Raw genomic sequence first — 11,438 nt, 5'->3', positions numbered from 1 at the left:
GAAGCAAGGTCGGTTTTCCACCATTTTGTTTGTGCTAATATGGACAAAAACATTGGTCATGACGTCAAATACGTCATGCAGTATAAAAACGAAGTCCCTCCTTTCCGAACTCATTCGCGGATTTGGTCAAAGGTAAGTAAAGACAGTAAAATTGGGGAGCGATAAGACACCAGTGGATTTTAAATGGGAAAAATACTACTAAGGATAATAAAATCCCTTAATATTATCAAGGACGGGGGTGTTTAACAGTCAGTTGAATGTGAATTTGTGGTTTTTGTGTATTTCTGCAGGTTTGAAATTGCTTTGCCGAAGACTGAGCCGTCGAGGACTTCAAACAGCTCTTCTCAATTTCATTTTTTTCCCTTCAAGTAATGGACATTTGATTACTATTTTTGCCTCCAGTTGGTCCAGAAGAAAAGGCTAGCGTTTAGCTAGCACAGCCCAGTCCATAAGAAGTCTTTCTGATGATAATTAAAACCATGAAGGTTGACGACATATAAATGAATTATGAGCTATAAGTGCTTGAAAAAGTACACCATAATATAGCCGAGACGCTGAGGATCTATAGTATCAATAGTAAGTTCATTTTTGAAGTTAAATCGACATTACTCCAATGAAATTGTTGTAGGTTACGGCTAGCTATCGGTAGCGAGCTAACAGCTCGTATAATAGTTTGGCTCTGGGCAAATATATTCTAGTATGAGCTCACACGCTAAAGAGGACGGGCGCGCATTGCCTCGTTCTTTTGTGTGTGAGACAGGACGGACAAATTGTTAAAATAAAAAGTTTAAACAGGATAATGGTAGCATTTTCATAAGCAATCTGTTTATAAAGATTGCCCTAAGGATAGAAAGGAAATACATAATTCGGAAATTTTATGTGGAAAAATGCGTTTCATAGAGGTTCTTTCAACGATCGCAAATCTACCGCAATCTGCACATAAAGATTGCGGTAGTATTGGGGTTCCGGACACAATAGTCATTAAAATAGAAATTTGTTTTGTCGATAAATCTAGAACATGGACACTGAGCGTGGTGTAGACGGCAATCTGTGGATAAAGATTGCAGGATGGTGGCCCAGCCGTACATCGAAGCACAAACATTGTGGATTGGCCTTTATTTGCTTTCCGTCCTCGGACAACTCGGCGTTATCTTTCCGGATGAAGATTATTTTTGTTTTTTTCTAATGTCTTCGGAACGAGCATAGACTGTGATCTAGTTCGTTGGTCACGCTGGTGCATATGTCTGATATCGGCCATCACGGTGTTTGCAACACCCATTGTTTGTATGAGGGACTGGTGTACCTAGGAAGTGGTTAAGTGGGGGTGGGACTTAGCTGAAGTCAGACTGCAGTTCCCTCCCCCTAGTTGAGAAGTGGTGATGCAGGCTTGTAGGCTGCCTCTGCTGGGACAAATCAGCACAGCCTTTCAAAGGATAGGGTGCTTGTGAAATGGGTTTTGTTAAGTGTAGTTATTGTGCTCAAGAAAAAAACTCTTTTCTTCCTTGGTAGCTTGATTTTGTAGCAAACATTCTGTGGCAGTCTTGCTCAATACATCCACTCAGGTGATTTGAATATGTGCAGTAACACCATGATGTGACCCATAACATTTCCCCCACCTAAACTACGGTCATGTTTTCTATTTTAATGACTATGCATTTGTGTAACTATTGTGACATTTACAGGGTGTCAGGTATTTGCAGTGTTGTGGAGGTGTGAGACAATATAAAACTTCTACTACAACTGTTACACGGGTAAGATCTGATGAATCTGACATTATCATTTCAACTTGTTTCCTGCAGGACTACGGCTTCTGCACTTGAATAGACACTGGCACAAAAACAGTTTGATTATTAATATTAAGAGATAAATGCATGCTTTTAAAGCATCACCTACATAATGACTTTAAAATGATTTAACAAGGTCAAATACTGAAAAATTTATTTATGTATTCATAAACTTGTTACACAACCGTTCACTTGTGCCATTTATGTCTTCGCCACGTAATGTGGCAGTATTAAGTCAAACAATAGCTACTTTCTGTGTTTCTTTTTTTAAAGGTGACATAATAATAATGGTAAAGAAAATCTAAAAGTAACAATGTACATTTGTGTCCAAAACTACTTATATCCCTGGCAAATTTGGATTTTGAATTATTTTTATTGACCCAAGAAGTTTGTTTCTCTGAGGAAATGAGATGGGTATTGCTCAAAAGGTGAAGGAAATTTTTTTAAATAATTATAAATTTTCCATTAAAAAAATGCATTCCTTGTAAATTTAACAAAAATATTTATAACATCAGTCAATGGAAAAAAAAATTGGACATCATAGCAATCAATGTCTTACAAATTTCTAACCTGCTTTTTGCATTTTTCCTACTATTGTTACGACTTGCACTGTAAGACTTTCAGGTCTCTGAGGCTGGTAAGCCTCCTGGTCGTCACCCTAAAACTAAACTCCCCTCAGAGATTGTCAGTGGGATTCAAGCCAGGACTGGCTGGGCCACTCCAAAAAGTTATTATTTCAGACTAGAAGAAACAAAGTGCAAAATGAAATCTGCCTGGGGTAAGAATAATATGGGCCTTTTCTGATGATGGTGACAAACACCTTTTCCCCTATTTCTAACAAGTTCAAGTGTTGTGTATTATTAATGAAACATTCCCCTGATCACACAGTGAAGGGTGCAAGTTGATAAGACTTCTACATTTTCCGACCTTGTTAGAATTTATACTCGCAAATCAAAATATTGTATCTCAGTGCCATTTCTTTTGTCATCAAAATCTTTGCCTGTTGGACCGATGACCCATCCTGCTCCCTGCAGGTCTGAGTATCTGTCAGACCAGTGGTCAACAGAGAGAGATGTTTTATTTCAGCCTCGGTCTTAGAAAATGTTAGAGAGTAGGTAGTGTAGTATTTGTTAATTTCTATCAACAAACAAAGCTAAGAAAAATTTACTTATTTTATGAAAATAAGTTGGAAGGTGTGTCCAAATTTTTGTCATTGTGTAACAGAGTGAAAATAGTTTTTTTCCCTTCAACCGAAATAAAAAACAAAAAAAAAAAAAAAAAAAATCAATAAAATGTATTTTTGTTGGACGTGCTTCTTGGATTAATTTTATAAACACTGTCTCTCGCTTTGTACTTTTAACCTAAACTAGAATAAATATGTTGTCTCACACACACAATATACACTGCATGGGATTATGTTTATTCTTGTGTCCAAATTGGTGGGAGGAGAGATTGTGCAGTACTTTGAACTCATATTCCTGTTGGACTGGTTTCAGATGAGTGTAGGGAATAACTACATGCCTTGAGTATGAAGCAAAACTACCAGTGCTTGTCAGAACAGTAGTGTAAGTTTATGTGGATGTCTCAACCCGTGGAACCTGTTAAACCAGAGAAATGATGAGCTAAGATGTTCAGTGTTCTGAAAGATGTAGAGCACTTCTCCACTAATGTTGCTGTTATTGTCTGACCTTTGAACCAAAGGTCAGACTGGTTGGTGTAGTCAGACAGTCTTTTCTGTTTGGTAGAGACTCTGCATTCTACCTGATGCAGAGATGTCATTCTATTCTAACCTTGTTGGTCCAAATTCACTTGTTGAAGTTGTCTTGAAGCCCCCGGTGGAAGAGCACAAAGCATTTTGCTATTCATGGTCTTAGAAAACAGTCTGTGTTTTTAGCTTTGATTTTATTTGGGAGGCAGACATAATAGAGCCCAGTACCACATGTGTGTAAAAAATGTAACATTTACTGCCTTTGACTTGTTGGTGTGTGTATTCATAGAGTGGCGTGTGTTTCAGACATGGCAAAGGGACCAGTTGACCCCAGAGAGATTCTGAAAGGTGTTGAAACCCTGCTGGGAAAGGATGGTGAGCTGCGCAGTCTGGAGGGAGTCCCGAAGGTGTTTAGGTGAGAAGTTCAAGTCTGATGAACCTCTTTGCCCTCTGCCCCCCCTTTGTTAATAAATGTGCCAACATAGTTTTGCTTGTTTTCTTTTCCTTGCAGCTTGATGAAAGCCTCTACTAAGATGGTCAGTAGGTGTATGTACCTCAACGTGCTGCTGCAGACAAAATCTCATGATATTCTTAACAGGTGGGACTTCTACATGCCATATCTTGTCATGTCGTTATTAATCCTGCATTATACAGTGTACCATTTAACTCCTAACTACACATAAGTATCCTTACTCTCAAAAGATCTAAATGTGTTCAGTTGGCTGTTAGTGTATAAATGTGCTAGTACAAATGGATCCTGACGTAAACCACAGCTGAGATTGACACTGTTGTAGTCTTCGTTAAATCAGCAGTTCCTTCATACAGGTTCATCAGAGTTGGTGGCTACAGGCTTCTCAATTCCTGGCTTACCTACTCAAAAACCACCAACAACAGCCCTCTGCTTCAGCTCATCCTGCTCACACTGCAGAAGCTGCCTCTTAAAGTGGACCATCTCAAACAGGTAATGCCTTTATTTTTCCAACAGAGTACACATGTAGTCACATGTAGCTACTTTTAATAATCCTGTGGACTTTCATTGTTTTCCCAGAACAACACAGCAAAACTTGTGAAGCAGCTGAGCAAAAGTGCAGAAACAGAAGGTCAGTTTACTTCACTTTAAGCTAAATAAAAGCTGGTTTGTGTTAGTGGGTGCTAACACAGTCTCTTTGTTCTTAGAATTGAGAAAGTTGGCAGCTGTTTTGGTAGACGGTTGGATGGCAACAATTCGTTCTCAGAGTGTCTCGAGCAGTGGCAGTTCCCCTGCTGGTACAGACTTACTTATCTTTCACTCTTCTACATACTGTAAAGTCTACCATTTTAACACACTGCTGTTTTCCTTTAAGATAAAAAAAAGAAAAGGGAAGAGAGCAAGATGCCAGTGAGGGATGTGAAGGAAAAGAGTGGAGATGAGGGGAGGAAGAAGGAGAAATCCAAAGCTCATGCACCCAGCCATACAAAGATTCGCTCCATAGGTATGCTTGACTTTAGCAACAATGATCCTGTGTGTTACACAGCATGTACTGTATATTTGTGTATGTGTAATAATTGTATTTCTGTACTGCATAGGTCTGGAGATGGAGGCTTCCAACCCAACTCCTCCTAAAAAGACGTCCTCTGCACCACAGCTGGGTGAGAAATACATCATAAAGCCCCCGTTACTCAAGAGGCCGAGGTAAGGCCAGTTTTTCTTTGTCTTTTAAAACAATGCCACTGTGTGATGTCATAATGAATCCAGTTTAGTCTGCCAAATTGAACACGAAATGTTTTTTTCCAATAGTTCTGGTCCTTCAGATCCTCCACCTCTGGAGAAAAAATACAAACCTCTCAATATGCCTCCAAACACAACCAAAGAGATCAAAGTGAAGATAATTCCTGCACCACGTAAGCTTAATCACAGAAAAACAAAGGAGTTTTGTGTTCCTAGTTAATGGAATAACAGTGTTGAGATGAGCTGTTTTTTTCCCCTCATTGCAGCAATGGAAGCTACAGGCTTTCTGGATGCCCTGAACTCGGCCCCAGTGCCTGAGATTAAGATAAAGAAGAAGAAACCGCCTGGTGCTTCTACTCCTGCTAACATCAAAGCTGTCTCACCAACAACAACCAAGGTACTGACTGAGTTTATGGGACTCTAACAGGAGTCTTGGTTTTGTTAAGGTGGCCACGCTGCAGTAGTGATGCTACGCTACATTATTAACACTACTCTACTGATGCTGCACTACTAAATCTTCACTAGTCATGCCACACTACTGTGATCACTGTAGTGTGGCAATTGTGTGTAACATAGTTACATCATTGTAACTCTGTGTTACAGTGATGAATCTGTACATTAATGATAGTGTAGTTATGCTAAGTGTAGTGATGATAGTGTAACATCAGTACACTATCATTTGTTTAGTGATGCATTAGTAGTGTAGCATCATTAGCATAGTGCAATATGCTACAGCATCATTGGTGTAATGATACTACACGTCTAATGCTACACTACTGATGCTATGCTATGGATTCCACACTACTGGTGCTACTATGCCTGTCGCAATGAACAATAACCCAATAAATCGCATGATAAATTGAAACAAGCTCAATAATTTTCATTTACATGATAGATTGTTTTTCTCCTGTCTTTTTCCTTCTACCAAAGACGGATGATAAAAGGTTTCAGTCTGGTAGATTGGCTTCATCTAACTTCTTTTTTCAAGGCAATTTTGCTTTTTAAAGACTTATCACGTGAACAAGCTCATTCATTGTAGTTGTTTTTTATTTAATGGAAACACCAGAATTGTGAAATTAGCAGAATATCAACAAAGATTTGCACAGATTTGTAATGGAGTCACAGCAGTCTCTTAAGGTGTCTCTCACAGCAAGACTAGTCCCTCCAGCTCATTATGTGGACTCAACTTGAATGTTTTAAACTATAAAACTGCAGTTCTTCTTCTAATTAACTGTTCTTTTCTTTTCTGTCCTCAGACAAACCCATTTGACAGCAAACAAGCTGGCTATTCTCCATCTTCAGCTAGACCTGCATCCCCAGAAACCTCTGCTTCCTCGATTGCTGCTGATGAAAACCAGGAGCCAGAGCAGCCTTTGACCCCAATTCCTGCTGAGGATCCAGACACAGCTGACAACAGTACGGTTCAAACAATCTGTCCTACATCTCACTGACATTGTACAAGAGTCTACTTTTTAATTTGAAACAATTATTGTCACAAACCTTAATAGTGTGTTGCAGTCTGAGCCTAACCTGTTAGTGAAACACGTTGTGTCTGGAGGACTAGATGATCTATCTGGCTGACCGCTAAATGCTACTGACAAATAAGTATAACTTTGCACAGTAAACCAATGTCTGTTCCTATGTGCTTCAGCTGAGAAGCCCAACGCTTTGGCAGAACCGCGTGCAGACGAGGAGAGCCTGACCAAGAAGGGCAAAAAGAAAAAAACCGTCCACTGGGCCGAGGAAGAGCAGCTCAAGCACTACTTCTATTTTGATTTGGATGAGACAGAGAGAGGTATGTGTGAACTAATAGACACGCTTCCTGCTGAGGAAACTGATCAGCGTCACAAAGTAAAGCTGCAAAAAAAAAATCTAAACATATGCTTTGTATAAAATATATTGCAAAAGAAGGAATTTGTTGTCCCTTCTAGTACCTGTAAGTAGTTTAATTAAATTTAATTTACAGTCAATGTCAACAAGATCAAAGATTTTGGTGAGGCGGCCAAGCGGGAGCTTATGATGGACAGGCAAACGTTTGAGATGGCTCGTCGGCTTTCACATGACACCATGGAAGAAAGGGTCCCCTGGACACAACCTAGGCCCCTGACGCTGGCGGGCAGCTTGGTGACGCCTGGGGCCAACAGCACAGAGAAACACACCCAGAGAGAGCGTGAGATGGGCATCCTACAGGAAATCTTCCTCAGTAAAGAGAGGTAAGTGTGCATATTAAACAGAAGTCTGCACTATGCTTGTAATACTGGAAGCAGCTTTGAGTGCCTAACCTGTGGTGTTCCTCAGTGTACCTGATAGCCCTCATGAGCCAGACCCAGAGCCGTATGAACCCATGCCCCCCTGTCTCATTCCTCTGGATGAGGTTAGCACACAGAACCACAAGCACTCAGTCACTACTGTGATGTCTCATGCTGTCTACTAAGCTGTGTGTGTGTTGTTCCCGACAGGATTCGTCTATGATGGATGAGGACTATGGTGAACCTGCAGACGTTGCCTCCCAGCAGGCCCAGAGTGAGAGCTCCAAGCTGCCGCCGGTCCTAGCCAACCTCATGGTCAACCTGAACAGCAGCGCCCGCAGCCCCCAGGCCTCCAGCGCCACAAGCAACCCTACAGCTCCAGTGGTCAACGTGCAGGAGCTGCTCTCATCCATCATGGTACTGCTGGGATCTGAACAACAGATACTCCTTTTTAAGCACGGTTTCTGGTGCTCTCAAAAATACACACACACACACACAAAACACACACACACACACACACACACACACACACACACACACACACACACACACACACAGACCTTGTTCAGCTAAGCAACTAGCTGTTTTCTATCATCAGGGAGCTTCTGGTGGTCAGTCTACTGAAGAGCTGATAAAGCAGCCAGACTTCTCCGATAAGATCAAGCAGCTGCTGGGTTCCTTGCAGCAGAGCCAGATCCAAACGCAGGGAGGACCACCTCCAGGTAAACACACGTCCTGATTCATCCTGCGCCTTCCCGCCACGACACACACTAATGTCTTCTTCCTGCTCAGTCAACCTGGGGTTGCTGGGACACGGCCCAGGCATGAACAACATGACCAACATGCACATGCAAGGGCCCATGAATGGCGGTTACCCACCCAACAGCTCACCTGGGGGTCCTCGCTTCAACCATCCCCCTCCACCTCACAACCATGGGCCGCCCTTCAACAACCCTGGAGGGCCTCGCATGATGGGGCCCCGGCCTGGACAGGGCAGAGGAGAGAACGGGAACTACTGGGGAGAGGACTCCATGAGAGGAGGACCACACAGAGGAGGACATTTCCACCGAGGAGGCCGGGGTCGTGGTGGAGATCTGGGTTTCAGAGGCAGGGGCCGTGGAGGGCCCAGAGGAGGACACAACAACATGAATGGTACGTGAGCTAAAATCACGGCTTCTGAGATGACATTACCTCTTCTTATTCAACATACAGATTGAACTGGAGAGTTTTAAGCCATCCAGAATTGCTTAACCAGCTTATGTCACTGTGTAACGGTCTTTCCTTGTCACAGATATGTCCAAAAGGCCGGTATGTCGTCACTTCATGATGAAGGGAAGTTGCAGATATGAAAGCAACTGTGCGTTCTACCACCCTGGTGTGAACGGCCCACCTCTACCACCCAACTACCCTGCTAACCAACACAACCAGCACCCACAGCATGGCCACTAGGGGACACTGTCACTTCCCATGTCTTCTACAACCACAGTGGGAGACTAACTGCAGTTATGCTGATGAATCACTGAGATCTGCCTCTGCAGACAGACGCTTTGAGAGACTACAGCAAACAGAATTTGTGAAACATGATCAGAGATGGGACTCGAGTGTATTTGTTGTGATTTTGTTTTATTGTTTTTCTTGATCTGTGAGACTGAGACAAGACCTGACCACTATATTTGAGTTGCTGCAGCTATTTATAGAATCGCTCTCCTCTGTGCTTCATGTCGTGAATATCATTGACCAAAATATTTTTTCAGAATTTTTTTGGAACAAAACATCCCTCTTAATTTGACTTTGGAGTTTGTGCCAAATATTATGCTGCTGTAGGATTTTTTTCAGTTAATCCCATCTCCAGGATGTTCACTGATGAAGGTTAGTGAAACAGAACGCAGTCACGTTGTACTGGGCTTACCTGAGCAAATATACATTTTTTTTCTAATCCAACAAAGCAGGTCCAGCTTTTTTCAATTTTTATTTTTTCTGTCGCTAATATGAAATGCTAGCAGATGCTAAAAAAGCTGAGCAGAGGACATGAACATTTTCTGCATGCCTGTATTTGTGGTTCTAAAGTGACAATCTTGGCATAACTGTGGTCATTATTGTTGAGTCTGTAACTTGTGTACTCTCATGTGAACCCAGAAAGGGTTTGTGTTGTCAGTGTTAGAGATGATGTATCCATCTGTGGGTCACGTATAACAAGTGTTTTCTGTGAAAACAATGATTTTTTTTTGTCTCTTGTGGGACTTTGAGAATGTAATGTTAAACGTTGCTCCCTCCAAACTTTTTTGTTTATTTTTTTGATACAGTCTTGGCCTTTGAACCTGTGTGAAATTCTTCATTTCTATTGTTAGAACAAAATCTCTGTATGATTACATAACACACACACTATTATATATCTATATATATTTATATATCTATATATATATATATCTATCTATATATATATATATATATATATAATTTATATATATATGTATAGTGTATATATATATGTGTGTGTGTGTGTGAGTTCTTTTTCAGTTATTTTGCAGAAATGAAGTAATATTCAACTCTGACCAATTTATTTTTTATTTTTTTTTACATTTAACCTCAGATTATAGACTGTTTAAACTAGAAACATGTTGGTGTCCTCGATCTTTTTGTTTATATTTATGGGTTTTAACTTTTACAAAGATAAAACTTACCATATTTAATTTATAAATGCTGAAACACTTATTAATTTAGAAGCCTCATCTGAGGTTAAATTGGTTAGTGTGACCAATGGCAAATATTCCACAGAAAATAAAGCTCAAGATATTGAACTGGAGGTTCTAAATATAACTTGTACTTTTAAGTTCGCTATAACTCCAATTGATCAGCTGTCTGAAAGTGTTTCATTAAGAAGAAATGTCTGTAATTACCTTTTAACATACCCTATTTTGCCAAAGTATTTGCTCACCTGCCTCGACTCACATATGAGTTTAACTGACATCCCATTCCTAATCCAGAGGATTCAATATCACCCTTTGCAGCTAGAACAGCTTCAACTCTTCAGGGAAGTCTGTCCACAATATTTAGGAGGAGGGGATTTTTGTCCATTCTTCCAGAAGTGTATTTGTGAGGTCACATAGTGATGTTGGACAATAAGGCCTGCCTCTCAGTCTCTGCTCCAATTTATCCCAAAGGTGTTCTATCAGGTTGAGGTCAGGACTCTGCAGGCCAGTCAAGTTCATTGACCCCATACCTTGCCATCCATGTCTTTATGGACCTTGCTTTGTGCTCTGGTGCTCAGTAATGTTGGAAGAGGAAGGGGTCAGGTCCAGACCGTTCCCACAAAAATGGGAGCATGGAATTATCCAAAATGTCTTGGTATGTCAAAGTATTCAGAGTTCCTTTCACTGGAACTAAGGGGCCAAGTCCAGTTTCTGAAAAACATCCCCACACCATGATCCCCACTCCACCAAACTTTACACTTGGCACAATGCAGTAAGACAAGTGTTCTCCTGGCAACCGCCAAACCCAGAGTTATCCATCAAGTTGCCTTATGCAGAAAGCGTGATTCTTCATTCCAGTGAACGAGCCTCCACAGTTCTAGAGTCCACTTTATACCACTGCATCTGACGCTTTGCATTGCTCTTGGTAATGTGTGGCTTGGATGCAGCTGGTCACCATGGAAACCCATTTCATGAGGATCTCTGCTGTTCTTGAGCTAATATGAAAACCACATGAAGTTTGGAGGTCTGTAGTGATTGAGACCATTGCACCAGAGTGTAACGGTGACCTCTATGCACTGTGCGCTTCAGCGTGTACTGACCCCGCTCCGTCTGTTTACGTGCTCTACTACTTAATGGCTGAGTTGCTGTCTTTCCCTAACGCTTCCATTTTATTATAATACAGCTGTGGAATATTTAGAAGTGAGGAAATTTCACGAGTGAATTTGTTGCACAGGTGACATCCTAACACAGTTCCACACTTGAATTTATCAAGCTCCTCAGAGTGACCCATTCTTTCAC

At 41.1% G+C, this 11,438-nt stretch overlaps 1 protein-coding gene across 1 annotated transcript; it reads left to right on the top strand.

Moving 5' to 3' along the window:
* The first annotated feature begins 63 nt into the window (after window positions 1-63).
* ppp1r10 (protein phosphatase 1, regulatory subunit 10) lies at window positions 64-10,247 on the top strand. The gene is made up of 19 exons (XM_055021858.1): window positions 64-132; window positions 291-576; window positions 3,799-3,907; window positions 4,004-4,090; window positions 4,318-4,453; window positions 4,541-4,592; window positions 4,669-4,758; window positions 4,836-4,964; window positions 5,059-5,164; window positions 5,270-5,373; window positions 5,467-5,597; window positions 6,457-6,616; window positions 6,852-6,995; window positions 7,167-7,413; window positions 7,499-7,574; window positions 7,660-7,866; window positions 8,048-8,171; window positions 8,242-8,601; window positions 8,741-10,247. The coding sequence occupies exons 3-19, from the start codon at window positions 3,801-3,803 to the stop codon at window positions 8,896-8,898; spliced, it is 2,418 nt and encodes an 805-aa protein (XP_054877833.1). The 5' UTR covers window positions 64-132; window positions 291-576; window positions 3,799-3,800; the 3' UTR covers window positions 8,899-10,247.
* The last annotated feature ends 1,191 nt before the right edge of the window (window positions 10,248-11,438 follow it).

The sequence above is a fragment of the Poeciliopsis prolifica genome, unplaced genomic scaffold (assembly GCF_027474105.1).
Source record: "Poeciliopsis prolifica strain line A6 unplaced genomic scaffold, Auburn_PproV2 SCAFFOLD080, whole genome shotgun sequence".
NCBI classification, from domain to species: domain Eukaryota; kingdom Metazoa; phylum Chordata; class Actinopteri; order Cyprinodontiformes; family Poeciliidae; genus Poeciliopsis; species Poeciliopsis prolifica.
The sequence above is the reverse complement of the archived record's forward strand: the minus strand, read 5'-3'. Positions and strand labels throughout refer to the sequence as shown.

Coding starts and splice junctions, on each gene's coding strand:
- ppp1r10 (XM_055021858.1), top strand. CDS start 3,801: ATGGCAAAGGGACCAGTTGACCCCAGAGAGATTCTGAAAGGTGTTGAA. Junction 6,996..7,166: donor TTTGGATGAGACAGAGAGAG/GTATGTGTGAAC, acceptor TTTAATTTACAG/TCAATGTCAACAAGATCAAA. Junction 7,414..7,498: donor ATCTTCCTCAGTAAAGAGAG/GTAAGTGTGCAT, acceptor GGTGTTCCTCAG/TGTACCTGATAGCCCTCATG.